This window comes from Anopheles ziemanni, chromosome 2 (assembly GCF_943734765.1).
Source record: "Anopheles ziemanni chromosome 2, idAnoZiCoDA_A2_x.2, whole genome shotgun sequence".
In the NCBI taxonomy this organism is placed as follows: Eukaryota; Metazoa; Arthropoda; class Insecta; order Diptera; family Culicidae; genus Anopheles; species Anopheles ziemanni.
Genome location: NC_080705.1, coordinates 17,060,508 through 17,077,590, shown reverse-complemented (window position 1 = coordinate 17,077,590; position 17,083 = coordinate 17,060,508). Strand labels below are relative to the sequence as shown.

Genomic DNA, 17,083 nt, shown 5'->3' with positions numbered 1-17,083 from the left:
GAGGTATCCATTAAGCAAATGGACTCAGCGTGGCATGTAATAAATGATTAATTTCCCATAATCCATAGCTTATTCAATTTTGTTTGATTCTCTTCATTTGTATTGCAAACAAATATAATTATGTATTCCAACAGCAACTCACTGATTCATTTGAATTTCATTGTTTACCCCAATAGATCCATCAACTACACGGGAAGATCAACGTGACGCGGAAAAACAACCATGAAAGGATCTATAAAATTCAACGATGATGAGCATTAGGCACGATCCCTCCACTGAGTGAACGTTGCCGCCAAAGATCGTCGGAGGCACGATCGCCTGCGTCTTCGTCGTCATCAGCATCACAACCTACCAACCTCGCCGGAGGTTCCACAAACTCGGTGCGGACAAGCGCCGGTCTCGTTAGCCTTCACCTGTTCCTGGCCGCCCTCCATCACCCGTCGCTGACGGTGCCGCACAATGGATTATATCAAAGAGCTCGACATTCGACTCGACAAGGAGCACTACTACGCCGGCGAAGTGCTCTCCGGGCGGGTAATAATGCACACTACGGAAAATTTCAAACTCAAGTGTAAGTATTCGCTAAGTGCACAGGCATGTTCCCGATGGCGCCGGTGCTAGGAAGTAACGTTTTTGCCCCGCTTCACATCAAACGAAACCTTCAATGCGGAAGAGCTTTCGGGGATAGAGGCTAGGAAAAGCGCACAGTACATATTTTCTTTTCCACTTACCATTCTGCCAGCAAATGACAATGGGGTGAGAGGCGGAAATGTGGTATAGGACCGCCTTGTCAAAATGGAACAAAGTAGGGCTCAGAAAATGGATATTGTGTTTCTAAATACGCTGGCATGATGTGTTCCCTATGAATCTCAGGAAACATAATGGCAAGTAAGAAGGGACCGAAAGTAACTTACTGTTTCTTTGTTTTCCATCAGTTTGATTTATTTCTAAACACGAAGGCACGTACCAAAGGACTCTGTAATGTTTATCCATCCCTCGACTGAGAATATATTAAGATAATTAACCCAACTAATAGGTTCAACCTTCCAAGTCTAGCGAGAAGATCTTGAAATGTTCTTGAAATTACTAGAACTTATCTTAGTCGCACTTTGACAAATGCCCCAAACGACCAATATGTTTACCGTACACCCACACCACCACAACACCATCCCCCCTAGCCCGCTACCCTAAATTAAAGCAAAAGGAACCCTTCCACCATCGTTAATACCCGAGCCACCGAGCAGATTTGAAAAAGCACTGCGACTCTCCGACAACTTCCCAAGCCCTCGGGCTAATCGGAAGGGTGTTTCGCTGCCCCGCTGGGTGAAACTTTGGGCCGTAATTTGTTACCGAACAAATTTGAACTGTCGAAACACCCCGCTGAGCGTGGCGAGCGCTCGACGAAGGGTTTTGCACAAAATGAACCCCCGGACCGTTCGAGCCAAAATTGCAACACCATCGCACCGACTGGGCGGCAGGAATCGGCACCGTTGTAAGCTCTTAAGGGAAAATCTTGACTCGCACATTGGCTAGAACCCAAATTCGTACCCCCCCGGGTACGGCCTGAGGGAGGTGAGCATACTCCTTGGCTCACTTATCACGCGTTCACACGCCCCAAAACAAACCATCCAAGCGTCGGTTGGCTTTTTGCTGGCCTGGATGGGAGAAGGGTAAACGGGGAGGAGGAAAAATGGGATACCCCTTTCTCAAGCGCTCGGGTTTCGGTATTTTCCGGCACATTCAACTAAACGTAGGAATGTCACAAATCTTGCCATGGGTTATAACTAGAACCAGCCTGCTGACAGCATAAACCGGACTTAGCTTCACCACATACACTTACTCCCTCTCCCTCTCTCCCTCTCTGTTTCACGTGTGTTTTCCGGGGACAAACCGTAGCGAGGATACTGACCGGTAAGATGCTCCTTCTTCACACAATCCGCCAGGTCTCATTCCGGTGAAAAGGGGGGAAGGAAACGTGCTCATGTTCTACTGATGTTTCTACTTCAATGCCTCTTAAGTAATCCGGTACCTTCACTCACACAGCCCCGTTTCCGCGTGGCACTCAATCTGGCTTGGCATTCGCTCGCTTGTATCCGATACCTTCCGCCTGCGTCGTGCAGCTGATGCTGGGAGTTTTGTAAATGCTTAGGAGTACAGTGCCGTTCGAAAATACCCACCAGTCATACGAAAGCGATTGGTAATGAAATTAAAACATCCTCGCAATACTTTTAAAGGAATAACTTGTTTGTTTTTTCTGTCTACTAAAACATGGATAGCGTAAAACATTTTTTACAGTATTTTTTTAACACTTTCACATCGATTTTCAATAATAAGTCTCTGGATGAACTTTGATGCTAAAATAATACAACAACGAAGAAAAACATGTCACTTCTTTGTAAATAGTCCAACATTTGAATTTTCATTGTGGAAAACATGAAAAAAATATCTCCAAAACAATTATAAAACAAGCAACTAAATTAAAAGGATCATAACCTAACAAAAATGTCAAACCGATTGGTTCGTAATTGGTTACCTAGGACGATTCAATTAAACTTTTTTGCGTATTCTATAGATTATCGAGCATTTTATTTCGTTACATACCACTGTGCAAAAACTGGCAGTAAATTGTAGTCCGGCGGCGGTGGTCACAGGATGCTGAAGGAATTATAGCACGAAGGAAAACAACGACATCTCAAACACGGACGTAGCAAAACAGTTTTCCCTATCCCGGTGTACCTTTCTCCGCCAGTACATGCGTCCAAGACATGTTTGCTGGAAACTTTTAGCGTTTTTCTGTTTTGCCCGCGCAAGCTCCCGGCAAAGTCCACCACCCCGCGCCAAGATCAATCGACCACTTCCGTTCGTCTCTTCGCTAATTCCCCTCAAGCAGACACAGGTCTTACGCTCTAAAGCAGGCTAGACGCGCGGGTTTTGTCATGATGCGGTTTGCACGACAAGTTAGCTTACGTGCGACCCTTTTTCCCGCCTTCCCTAATCGTGAACACTCTACCTATTGGTCCCCTTTTCACTCTTCCCTCTCTACTTTCAGCCATCCGGTTGCTGCTGCGGGGCAAAGCGCACGTCGAGTGGAAGGTGTTCGTGTCCGGAGACAAAAGAACGGTAATTACGTCCTAAACTGTGTGTACTCGCATGGCCATCCTCTTCGGGTCCGGTTGTCAACGTCGTCGTCGCCGTTGTCGACACGGCAGACTCCCATCGCCCATCGACGATCCTTGTGTTCCTTCCCTTTCCCACTGCTAAACCAGGTTCGAGCACTCGTCCACCCAAACCAAACCCCCTTTCGAGAGGGAAAACATCATAAAGTAATGGGAGTGTTAGCTTACGGCAAAGCGTTTCTATTTTCCACGTTGTTTCCTTGCATTGTGGGGGTTGATACGAAAGTCAACCACGCTTACTTGGCAGCTTATTTCACGATTAAACGTGTGATATGATAAAGGGACAACGTAAACCAATTTCGAGATAACTAACAAATAAATTTTACGACAAGAAATATTCACTGATCTAGGATCAATTTGGTACAAAACTTTTTGTGGGTGGAACCGATTTATCCATCTCGAATTGGTTCATTTTAATTACAACATTTTACAGGTTTTGCTTACAAAATTTAAAAAAATCATCAGTTACTGTATAACAAATGGCAAAAGAAGTAAACGAGTGCGACAAAAAATGTTAAACAAACTAACAAATTAATTTAATTAATTGCTGCGGTAGAAGCAAACCACTCTTTGCTATGGGAGTTGTTTTCCACCTTCCTTTGTTGACTTTCAGTGGCTTGTTTTTCTTTGGTGCACAACCACTGTTTATATTTAATCACCGAAATCCGGCGTTCTTTCCCGATCCATGCACCGAAAGCTATTTGTAAACGCTATTGTTAAACCGACTACTTTTCCGGAAATGGTTTGGTGTTTGTCGTTTGTTTGTTTGCAACCTAGAATCGTGATAGAAAAAATTAACGACAGTTGGAAAACCTCTTTCATTGGTACGGAGTTCTGTTTCCTCCGTCTCTCGAACATTCTGTCACTGTCGAGACGTAGAACCACGACACGTGATCCTTCCGGAAGAACATAAGCGTCCCATCCGGATGCTATTTGTATTCCTGTGGAAGTTGGTGCTGCAAGCAATTTAAACAAGTGGCTAAGTTTAAATTCATTTAGTTTTGGGTGCTAGAATTAATTCCACTCATTTATATTGCATGCAGTCAGGGGCAAAAACAAATTGTAAAATGCCAAGTGCTTCGTAATTGTTTGAGGCAAACTTTATTCTCGATTAGTTATTATTACGACAATATGTAACTGTTAAAAGCTAGCTTTCACTGATAACAAAACATAGTCAGAAGCGGGTTTTCTTATTTATACAAAAAAAAAAAACAAATCGTCAGCATCGTTTCCCGAATCGTGTTAAGCAAGTCATCGTGACCCACTTCGGCTGTTCATTTGCATATTTATCTTAATCGAATCGTCCGATACAAACGGGTGTGGGGCCGCTTTTTTCGACCAAACCGGCACAAAGTCATTTTTCATTCGGGGTGTGAATTTATACCGCTCGCAGCGATTCCCACATGACAGATCGTAATACTCAGCTTGAATGCCACGACCATTCTCCAGCCCGTTCGGCGATGTTGTAAAGAAATGAAGAGCTCAAAAAAGCTCACCATTCAAATCCATTTGAGTTTGCTCGGTTTCTTTTTTTATTTATTCAAATCTGGTTTACCAGAAATTTGGGTCAGCCCTTATTGAGCTACGGGAAAGATATTATATATAGCTTCTCCGCAATGACGTATGTATTTTCGTGCCGTATTCCTTTGTGCCCTTTTACGAGTCGAATGGCAAAAACTCCATTTGGCCAGCAAATGTGGCGTCGTCCGGTGGCCAGAAGCGAAACGCCCGGAAAAAACACTGTTCGAAAAAGCTGCTCACTCATCAGCTAATCCTTTCCCACTTCCGACGCCGATGCCGGAATCGGTTCTGAGTACCCACTGTTAGGCCCTCATTATGCCAACGGCAGTCCTTCCTATCGGTTTTATTGGAAAATGGTATTTTCGGGGGGTGAGTATACTGGCCAAAATTCTGTTAAGCTGCGGCTAGCATCTTCATTTGCATGACTAGTTTTCTATTTATTTGCATGCGAGACAAAGTCCTTATCGTCCCGGGGAGAAGAAGGTGGAGGACGTTTTATATATACGGACATGGTCCACCAAGCGGAAATGAAAGCATAAGGCCAATGACAGGGTTGGTTTATGTTCGTGAACGCTCCGACCACAATGGGTGGTTGAAAAATATGGTCGCAAAGTCATGCTGCAGAGTATATGTATTTTATTTTGATATGAATTCAATTCAATTAAAATAAAATATATAAAAGTATATTTCTATCAAATGATCTTTCAATAATCTTTTTCTCTCGTGTAAATTGATAGTACATCATTCATGTCTGTCATGCTGGCCTGAGTACAATGCGTTGATTTCACAGCTCGCACCTAATTGAAACGCTTTGTTAAAGAAAGGCACCGCACAAATAGTCCGAACCAATTTTGACGAGTAACGACTCCCCTTTTACGACCGATGCTGTATTATTCGGCATCATCAACTCGCTTCGATCATCACCATATCGTAGACTTCGCAGTCGTTCGCCTCGGTGACCATTTCCACCGAAGTCCACCCTGTCCCTGACAACGGCCCAAAGCGAGCCAGGAAAAACTGTCCACCGGTCGGCAATCAAAAGCTCGTATACCTAATGCGCAACAAAATGCCCCATCCTGCTGATCCACATTTATTTCTGCTCCGTTCCGGGCCGGACTTTCCACCGATGTGTTTCGCTTTTGGGTGCCCCCCTTACTAACCATTCGCTTCCTTTTTCCTTCCCATTCGCGCGCTGCCGGACATAAATAGGTGAAGGACGACCAGGTCTACATCGACGAGCGGGCCGTCATCTGGGGCGAACGGGCCGGCGAGGGGCTGGACGTCACGGTGCCGGTGTTGGTGCGCGGCCAGCATCAGTTTCCGTTCCGCTTCAACATCCCCGAAACCAACCTGCCCTGTAGCTTCGAGTCACGTGCCTGTTACATCCGTTACTTCGTTAAGGTAAGCCACTTCTCCTCCCAGGACGTGTCCCGGTAATCATCTATTGACCTACCGTCATCGTCGTCGTTGTCGTCCTCGTCGCCATCGATGAAGGATAGCGGTTGGTTGTTGCTCAGCCGGCTAGGAGAGGCCAGTCTATAATTCGCTCAACATTGCTCCGTGGTGGGGTGGAAAAGCGGGGCGACGATAAACTCATTTCGCCATAGATAGGCAGGTTGAATGGGGCAGAAAAGAAAGGTACAACAAAAAAAAAAGGGGAAACACATTCATCGGCACTAACTAAGGCCGCATTCAGCCGGTCCGCCGTCGTGTCGGAAAGTGGCGTCAAAAACGGAATAAAACGCACGCAAGTGTAAGCGAGTGTGTCGATGTCATCGCGGATGGCGCGACTTGTTCGAGAAAGCGACATAAGTAAATTAACATGGAAATGCACTCATGCTCCACCGACACACGCTGCTTTTCGGTTTGGTTCGGTGCTCGTCGTGTCACAAGCGTCGAGAGACACGCGCATACACACACTAGAATCCGCTTAAAAAGTAAATAAATTGTCAAAAATTACCCTCGTCACACATTGTTTGGTGCGGAGGCGAAACAATCGTAAAGCCAATGGAGGGTATGAAATCATTCGCCTGAAAAAGTTTGCCCAAAAGAAAACGTCGCCAAAGACCGACACAATTGCAGTACACATTTCGGCGTTCCGTGACGTTCCAAACGCTGCAGCCGGTAATCCTTTAACACTCGGTGACTCGGTGACTTTTGTACCTCGCTCCGTTGAAAAACGTACGACTTTTTCCGATGCGGTCTGCAGCTGCCATCAATGTCAAGTGGGGAGGACAAAACAAGCACCACGGGATGGTGTAGAGGCTCCATATTGACTGGGACAGGATCCACCCCCTCCCCGCGACTGACTTTTGTGGACGATCTTTTGACAGGGCCCCGGTTTCCCAGGAAAAAGCATAAAATATTCAGATTTTATTTACTTTTTTATTCACCAGCCGAACAATAGTAACGTGATACGCTTGCTGGTTAGAAATGGATTTGTGACGGCGTTTATTTGGTAACTTCTTTTATTTTGCACAAAGAAGGTTTAAAGGAGATGTTTTGTTACATTTATAAATCTTTGTTCGTAGAAATTCTTTGTTTTCTTTGCTGGTGTGACGACCGTCTTTGGTGATGCCTGCCGATTTCCATTGTAGGAAACATGCATGCATTTTGAATGTAACGTTTTCATTTATACCTTACCTACGAAATGTTACGAATGATAAACAAAATAATTCAACCGAAGCAAAGAAAGGTGTTTAATATCATTTTTTAAATACTATAATCCTGGTTCTGGTGGAATTTTCCTTCAGGCTATCTTTTTGCTAACATACTTTTTGTTTTGAATTTCTTTTAATTCACTTACCATACTGTGCATGTAGGAATAGCAAATTTTTCATTTTTATATTTGCTTTTAATAAAACCAAGTATTGTTATCTACTGGTTCTAAGAAATATCGCATTTTAGCGTATATAACAACCCCCTGATAACTTATTCAATGTCTATGAAAAGTTTTCAACTTCAATTATTAATTTTGATAATTTTTCCGATTTAAAAATAAAACTTAATATAATAATTCATAGGTTTGGTCCATATCACCCTCACTAGTGTTTTCAATCACATTATTAATAATGCAATCGTTAATGTTGTCATCCTTGTCTTCACTATTTTCACAAATTACATTAATTCTAGCGGAAATTCATTGAGCTAGAATCTAAAAGCTACTATCTCTATGTAAAAAACCCTCTAAATGAGATTTAGTCATTTTGGACTAAAAAGCTGTCATTATAGAGGCTAAAATATGGTATTTAACAAGCTCGCAAAAATGAAATGAAAATGAAGATATCAAAACACTAGGGTCAAATTTAATTTTCAACCAAAATATCTGGGAGTAAACAGCTTTTAATCTGAGTAAATTCAAGTTCAAAAATCTTAGAGTACCGTAGATGTACCATATTTGGCGCGGTTAAGGAAATTCTGCATAAAAAGTTGAATAACAAAAAAAATGTTCGGTCAAATCATACCATTTTTTGCACAGTGCTAGCCTAACTACCATAGAATATAAGAAAAATAAGTGAGAAACTCTTAAATGGTTATTTCTTCAAGTTTCAGAAACTCTTTGTGTGGCACATTATGTTCCTAACTTGGCGCATGGTTTTTGCAATGTTCCTTACTTGGCGCGATGTGTTCCTAATTTAGCGCACTTAAAACAAAATGGATGTAGTTCATTGAATTCAACAGCTATATTCAAAAGTCAACTTAAAACAATAGAAACACTTTTCAACAGCAATTAAAAAAACAATTTAGCTTTTTTTGCAGCGGACTTTGGCTTCTCTCATGGAAATAAAACTATCTCATCGCTAACTTTTATAATCTCATTCATCAAAGCCTTCTATGATTCAAAAATATCTAGCAGCGCAAACAGTCATATTCTCCACGGTGAATAATTAGGAACACTGTGAGCCAAACTTGGCGCAAAATTGTTCGCTTCAAAATTAGCATAAAAATCTCAAAAAGCGCCGAATCTAACCACGAGTCATTGAAAATACTTACTTTTCAACAGTTTCTGATTAATAAAATCCCTAATAATTTTTCCTTTGCGTATAAATTATTGGAAACAGTTGAACCCACTCCTTAGCAGCTTTGCTAACGCGAGTAAAAATTGGCGCACTTGTGAGATGGAATTTTTCATTTAATTATATATACATTCAATAACTAAAAACCAATAACAAGTTTTGATGCGGATGTATTGTACAAACATAAACAAATATTTAACTCCATATTTTAGGCTGAAATTATTTGGAAATAGTCTAATATCGAAGAAAATATTAGAAAGTGCGCCAAGTTTGGACCCGCGCCAAGTATGGTGCTTCTACGGTAATGCAAATCTCTTGAAATATTCCCCTCTGCTTTAAATAATTAAATTTTAATTTTACTAATGCATGCACAAAAACGAGAAAGACAAACCGATCAATATGAACTCAAAATTGTACGAACAAATCGGTAAAATCATCAAAAAGCTATTTCTGATCCTTTCCGAACCAAGCCGATTATTTGAGGCACCGGGGGGCAAAATCAAATTGATGATCTTTTGCGCCCGCTCCCATACATAATCGATTGATCTGAAAAGCTGGCAATTATTTTCTATTTCCCCTCCCCCTCCTCCGTCCTCCAACCGACCTGAAAAACTATTCCGAGCGCTTACCATCGATTCCCATTCGAGCACATCCCGAACTGAACGTATGCAGCTCCGAAGCCGGGCGCAGATGAAAACTCATCCATTAATCAATTAAATCAGCCACCGTGTGATTGCCATTTTCCGGGCTTCCATCATGCAACAGTGTAGCACGACAGGTTGCGAAAGGTCACGAAGAGCATTTCCACCCCCCCCCCCCCCCCCCCCCTGGGGCTTTTCCCGGGCTGGGAACTTTGGTTTATTAGGAAGGCAAAGGGCGAAGAAAATAAAACAAAATGGTAAAACGGATGCGCATCTGATGCGAAAGCGCTATAATGCGTTCAAATCGGGATCGTTCGGTCAAAAAACAAAGCCCCTTACTGAAACCGCAAAAGCTTCTAGCCGATAAAATATTCATCCAATCCCGCTGCCCAGGAAGGGCCATTGCTGGCCATTCTGCCGGCTCTGATTTGCCGGATAAAATCGCTCGCATTTCGCATTCGAATATGGGCTGGGGAAAGAATGGACCAAAACGTGGAGGGTTTCATTTCGTCCGCAAATTCAGAAAGCCCTGATGCAGATGGAGAATACTTTGTGTGGGCAGCATGCCATACCACCGTCGTCTTTTCCATCCGGTAACGTCCGGTTTTCGTGGTTGGGATATCGCCCACCCTCATCCGGATGTCCGGCAAGGGTTACCGGAAGAAACTATCGAAGCGTCCCCCGGTTTATGAGTGTCACATCTTTTCTCACAAGTATGTCTGGCTTCCAATATTCTCCCGACCCCGTTTAGGCGACGATTGATATTCCGTATGCCTCGCCGCCGCAAGGAATCAAGTACTTCACCATCGTCGGACCTCACATAGATTGCATGGACGAGCAATATCTGGTGAGTATCTGGCCACTGGAGCGGAAGCCGGTGGACAGTGGGTTTCCAATCCGAAATGTGCCTTAGGTCACCGCAAAACGGGCGGGAAAATCAAGGAAAAAGGCAACTCTAACGCCGTTCGCTTCTGGTATGTCTTTCTTCGCAGAAACCGGTTTCGGGCCAGGACAAGAAGGTCAAGTGTTGCCTGTGCTGCGCGAAAGGCCCGGTCACGCTGAGGTAAGTGAAAAACTTCGCGTTGGCACCTTTCCCACAGAGGCGCACTCGAATAAAGCAGGGAGGGAAAACAAAAACCCGATCGTTAATGCGCGCAGCGAACATAGGCGAACGGGGGCAAAACAAAAAAACTGAGCCACTGTTTGTGCATTCTTTATCTGCTCTCGAGAGAAAGTTCGTTTGCACGTTTGCCAGGGCCCCCATAAAGGACAGGATGGAGCTTTTTTCTTCGGTTCTTTTGGGGCGACCTTTCACGCTGAAGTTAAGTTATGAGCTGTTCGCTGCATCTCAATGAGCCATTCGAAGAAATGTTCCTCCCATTCGTTAGCAAATGGTCCGATGAACAATTTTTGGAAACCAAAGAGCCCACCAAAGGTTTTTGTCTTTTTAACTTTTTTTGTTGGCTCCCCTTTGTGTCTGCGTTGGTTGTTCCGTGGTTTTATGGCCTTTTGAACTACGCAAAGGGACGTTTGATGATTGTTTTTACATAGATTTTCATGTTCATTCGAAATTTATAACGATGTCGTTTTGGCACTGATCTGAGGCGTAGTTTTTATCTCATTTCAATTTAGTGATTTAGGAATCTTAAAACAATAAATTGTCAACACATCAATTATTCAAATGGATTTAATTCGTTTCTAGTTATTGTTAGTTGGATCCTTTATGTTATTGTATGTACCTTTTACTATGGATATAGCAAGTTTAAACGAGTTGATCGTTCGGATTGTTGCAGATTCCATAAACTCGGATATCATATCCTTAAACTTCATTATCGGATTGTCATATTGGAGGCCGGTTTGTTGCGGGTTCCATGTAGATGAAAATTGTGTGCTCATACATAAATAATCAACCATTTGAAAAGGAAGATACTGTTTACAAATAACATACACGATGTTCATCTATAAATTAATCAAGTGTTATTAATAAGATCGCGATCAACTGGTTTAAGCTTGCTCTATTAAAAGAAAATTGGCGTATGTTGCCTCCATGGCCTACTTTAATTTGATTTAACTCGCTATATGCATAGAAAAAAGCTGTGCGTTGCCTCCATGGCCTACTTTAAATTGATATATCTGGCTTGTTATATAAGCCACTGTTATTAATAGTGAATTCCGTAATCCCAACTAAAATCAAGGCTTAGAGGCACGTTTCGCTCGGGGTATCCATTAAACATAAGCATACATTTAATCCGAGGTGGAAAACGTAAATTGATGAGCCATTGTCACCACCTTGCGCCACGTTCCACCGAAGCACCGTTCGTGTGCAGAAACATATGTTACCGCTAATGGTGGTGCCCTCGCACTGGATCGCTTCGAATCAAAAGTGAAAATGCCTCCAAGCCTTGAATTAATGCATGCCATATCACCATATCACGGTCTTCATCTGTGCCCGCGGTTAACCGAGCGCCTTTCCGTAACCGTTCCAGCTGTTCGCTCGACCGGACGGCGTTCTGCTGCGGCGAGACGCTGAAGCTGAAATCAATTATCGACAATCAGGGCGAGGAGCCGGTCAAGCTGAAGGTGCGGCTGCTCCAGTACTGCGAGTTCTTCGTCGAGCGCGGCGTCCTCGGCGTCACCAAGGAGGTCCAACACCTGGTGCTGGAGTACAAGGGCGAGACGGTGGTGCCGAACGAGCGACAGGACACGTGCGCGAACCTGCGTATCCCCACCGTGCCGACCACCATGATGGGCGTCTGCCGGCTGGCGCAGATCTACTACACACTCGTGGTAAGTATCGTCCCTCGTCCGCTACCGTTCTCTAATGACCTCCGGAGTGGCCCCCCCGGTCGACTACGTTTGACGTGTGTGCAGTTTTGAATGGGATTGTGGTGAGGTGCGCACGACTCCCTTTCAACACGCCTCACTGGAGACGAACCAGGGTTGTGAAGTTATGCGGTGTGGTTACGACCACACGTCCCAACCTTTTGGTCTCATTACATTGGTGTCGTTTGCAGAGTTCTGCATCTGTTCTGCGTGAAGAGGCAGTCGTGTGTGTGTGCGTTCGCTTTACATCTCGTACATACTCAGCATGCAACTCATTACCAATCCAGGATGCTTGAGCAGTTAACCCACGCTGCAGCAACGAGTGACGCCTTCTGTCGTTGACTTCCAAGCGTGCATACCATGAAACCGTTGACGAGCTTGAAATCGTATGTGGTTTTGTAATAAATTTCTGTCAAATAATGAAGATCGTCAGCATCTCCATATTGCATTAACTTGTTTAAAGCGATACTATTTGTAACAGTCTGTAACCAATATTCGTGCGGCTTCTTAACCTCCCATCTACTATCTCCCAACCTAAACTCTTAATAAATCAGGCCATTTGGTACACTGAACTCCCTGTCAATATTAATTGTGGGCTTACCGATCCAAACCGACTAATTAATTCGTCAAAAGTTATTTATTTTAAAAGTCAAATTAACTTTAGTCAAAGCTTAAAGTTACAAATATAACTGTACATGTTTCAATTTTATTAAATGCTATTGAACTTCCCTATTAAGTCGTCAATGCGTTTAATTTTTAAGTGTTTTGAAATATTTTTAATCTTTGATCGTCTAATTGAATTAAATTGAATAATTGATATATTGAAAAGACTAGTGAAGAACAACTCTTTTCAAAGATTTGAATCAGAGTGAACGATCGTAACGATGATTCGAATCTTTAAGTCACTTTTTTGTGTATTAAAACATGTAAAACGATTTATTACTCGTCGAGGAGATTAGAATCCTTAACAGGAATTCTAATCCCAAAAGAGTGAATGAGTGAGTAAAAGAGTTGTTAGTCGTCATAGAGATTCGCATCCCAAACAAGGATTCAAATGCCAAGAGTGAGTAAAAGAGTTAGCAGTCGCCACAGGGAATCGAATCGAATAGGATTTAAATCAATCATTCATTAGTAAGATTTAACTCCATCACTCATTCTTACTCATCACTAATTGAAACAAATCATTCTTCGCTTATTTCTCATGCAAAAAACGCTTCCATAAAAATAGATTATGTACGTTTATTCCAGATAAGTATGGAAATCGAAAATTGTTGCTCAAAACAGTGTTCACCATATATTTTCCATCTGATTGGGTATCATTAAGCAAAGATCTGTTTTTAAATAAATGATAAATTTTGCTCAAATGATTATGATGAAAACTGTATTAAAATTTTACGTAACATCATTGCATTTGCCTCATTACAACGGATAATACATGATACTGCACCAACGGATGCGTACATTCATTATCCACCGTATCTATTTTGTTTCTGGATGTTGTGCATTCCATTAACTGGAATGCGTGCAATTTAATGGGGGAAGTTTTCCGCCTCACCATATCGGTTTTGGATAATCAAATTAATCAACCTCCAAATGGACAACATTTTTCGTGCGAATCCAACGCAATTACGCTCGATAAAGCCGCTTCCTAATGACCGCGCTTTTGCTGCCAGGTGGAACAAAGAAACGTTTGGCGTATGTTCACCCCGTTGTTTTTTTTTTTTTTGCAAACCATTTCCCAGCATAACCGCACACATGCCGATGGAAATCAATTCCCGGTAAAAAAACCCGGAAAGCCCACATATTCAGCGAGCCCACATGTCACAAATTGAAGCACACGGTTTGTGGGTTACTGACGTATGGATTAAAATACACCCAACATACTGCCACCCACCGGCCAACTGTAGCGGGCGTAAAATGGGGAATCGTTGCTCCCGTGGGATACGCAAACAGTTTTCGCGCGTGCAAGGACTCTTCGATCGCAAGGATCGATTAATAGCACCGGGTATTAGCTTCCGAAGGTGTTCCAAAGGGGTGTGGTAGAACCGGTGCAACCGAGAAAATCCCCACCCCCACTAATGTCTTCCTCACTCTTCCGACCTTTCTTTACCATTCCCAAACAGGCCTGCCTGGAGTTTGACAAATCGGGCGATGATTTGCAAATTAACTTCCCCATCACGATCGGCACGGTGCCATTCCGGATACCGAACAGCAATCTGCAGCCGCACATAGGTTACGGTAAGTCTTTCGACGGTTTGAGTTTCGTTCGTCCCCTCTTCTCTGTTCGATTCCGTTCCCCCTTTGCCATCGACTTGAAGCCTTGAAGGGGTGACAGATACGCCCAAGAAGGATGCCACGAACATTGCGAATTGCAATTTATCCATGCCAAAGGCTAAAGAAACCTCGAGCAGCACATTTCACTCGCAAATGCACTTTCCCACAAGCGAACGGGGGGTGTGCGGTAACTTTTCGTTTGCAACTAAAACGTCACAACGTCATCCCGAGAGCTATGGTGACACAATCCATCTTCGACCTTTGGTCTTTTGCTTTCGGTCCCCCACTCGAGGCCATGTTGAGCATGCAATAGAGTTTGTTAAGGCAGAAAACACCCAACTACGAACTGTGGGTTGCAGCTTAGTGGAGAATGCTGAATTAGTGGGTGGAGAGGAGGTGGAGGACATGCATCAACATGCAAAAAAAATAAAAAAAAAGTTGGACCTAGTTTTCTCGTTGCTTCTGGGAAAGTTAACACAGTCAAAAACAATTTATTTAATTTAAAACTATAAAACCCGTTACGTTTATAGATAGTAGGATGTTCAACTTTATTGCCTCAAAGTTGAAAGTTGAAGCTTATAGAGATTGTACAATGTCACTAGGATAATTTAAATTAAATTTCCAGCCATCTCGTATCCATCACGTCCATTTTTATTTTTTCAATTTAAATGTTTTTAACATATTCATCAACTTTATAAGAAATTTGCTTAAATTTTATAACAGGGGTCGGTAAAGTCCGGCCCGTCAAGTGATTTTATTTGGGTTGTTAGAAAATTGTAGTGCTTCATACAAAAACCCGTCTCCATTTTTATCGGATTTGTTCACGATGTCACGTTTGTTTTCTTCCCAAAAATAAAGATTAAATTTGTTGTATGAGGTGTTCCTGTTAGGTGTTGAAATTATATTAAAATTCAACGAAAATCAATAAAATTAACGTAAACAAGTAAGTTTAACGATAAAATTTAAAATATTTTATCTTTAATTACTTTTTATGTAAATTTACTATAAAGGGCGCTTCCGGCTTCCTTTTAATCATTTGGCCCATTTTAGGAAATGTATGCCGACCAATGTGTTGTAACATAAAACCAATTCGTTGATTGTGGATGTTAGTGAAATTAAAATTTTCAACTAACTATAATAAATTTTAAAATATTTTCTTTTGATAAGACACAGTTGAGTATAAAAACAAATCGAGAGAATTAAAGATCTTATTGTGTAATGTTTCCTCAGTAAACAGTACACTATTGAAACTTGTAACAAAATTGAACAATATTTTTCTTGGTCTGTTATATCATACATGTACAACAGATATTGTCTGTATATTTAATAAATTGTTTTAAAATTTATGCTTTAGATCTATTCTTTTGATGTGGCGTACAACCCACACTTTGATGTAATTGAAACGTTGAAACTCAACAGTGATAAAAATATAGGTGTTTGATGCATTTTAAAGCCGATAAATGTATTATTTTCATCACCCAATAGGCCATAACCTGATTTCCCCGAGTTCGTTTAATTTAAATCACCCTTATCATAGGGTTAACTCCTACGATGAAGGTTTCTTTCGGGTTGAGAGTGCCGAAAAAAAAGGAAAATCTTAGTTCAAATCCCCCCTGAAAAGTAGATGGCAAGTTTCCAGCACCCCGAGGCTCAGTTAAAGCTGCCCAAAGCGGGCAATGCAATCCATTCGATCTTTTCATCACGGTGCTGGGCACCGGAAACCGGAAGTCCTCCGTATCTTGACTTTACGATGTTACGTACGATTACGGAAAGTGTCTCGTAAATCCACCGTAAACCCAATGAGACGGGGCTCGCCGAGAAGTGGAACCTTCTTCTGGCAAACGAGTTCGATCGATTTCAGCACACGAGAGGGCGTAAATTTGGTCACAATGGGGGGAAAATTTAGGGTTGTCTGTTTTTTTCCCCCCAAACAAGCTCTTTGATTCCTTCCTGTTATGCGATGGAAAGTGTGTAGCTTTTTATTTTATTTTTTATGTCGGTCCCTCTGACCTCCGGATGTGGACATAGGAGATCGGGTTCGGTGTTCAGGAAACGGGTTTCGACTTTTTTACCCAAGAAAAGGTGCTAACGAACGGCTATTTTACTATCGTTTTTCTTTTCGCTTGTTCAACACAACAACCAGATGTTGCCATCGATCACGTCGAGGGAGGCACCTACATTGGGCCGGAGTTCCTGCTCGGCGAGGTGTACGACGGGTGCAACGTGAGCGACAACGAGCACCGCGACCTGGCACCGCTCTACCGGCCCGTCTATCTGACGGTCGTCCGCAGCTCGCAGCAGGTGTCGGCCAAGGCGGTCGAGCGCAACAACCGGCGTCAGTCGGCTTCCGCGGTGCTGGGCAGTCACTCGGACGGTGGGGCGCACGCCAGCGGAAGTGCGAACGGGGGCGGCACGGGGGATCAGCTCCAGCGATACCGGAAGTAGATCGGAAGTAGTGGCACCACCGTCGGCTGCATCCTCCATCGACTCCGAGGACATTGACCAACGGTCAATAAAGTAACGAACGAGGGATGACATTGGAACGAGAAGGTCCATTCCACTCCCAACAAGGAAAGGAAAAGGAAACGAACGTAAAACCGTTTCAGTTAAGGTCAAAACAAGTACTAAAAAA

At 42.8% G+C, this 17,083-nt stretch overlaps 1 protein-coding gene across 1 annotated transcript; it reads left to right on the top strand.

Annotated features, from left to right (window-relative positions):
• The first annotated feature begins 459 nt into the window (after positions 1-459).
• On the top strand, positions 460-16,896 carry LOC131293064 (arrestin domain-containing protein 3-like). The gene is made up of 8 exons (XM_058321143.1): positions 460-571; positions 3,050-3,120; positions 5,907-6,098; positions 10,106-10,201; positions 10,347-10,417; positions 11,841-12,141; positions 14,301-14,415; positions 16,595-16,896. The coding sequence occupies exons 1-8, from the start codon at positions 460-462 to the stop codon at positions 16,894-16,896; spliced, it is 1,260 nt and encodes a 419-aa protein (XP_058177126.1).
• The last annotated feature ends 187 nt before the right edge of the window (positions 16,897-17,083 follow it).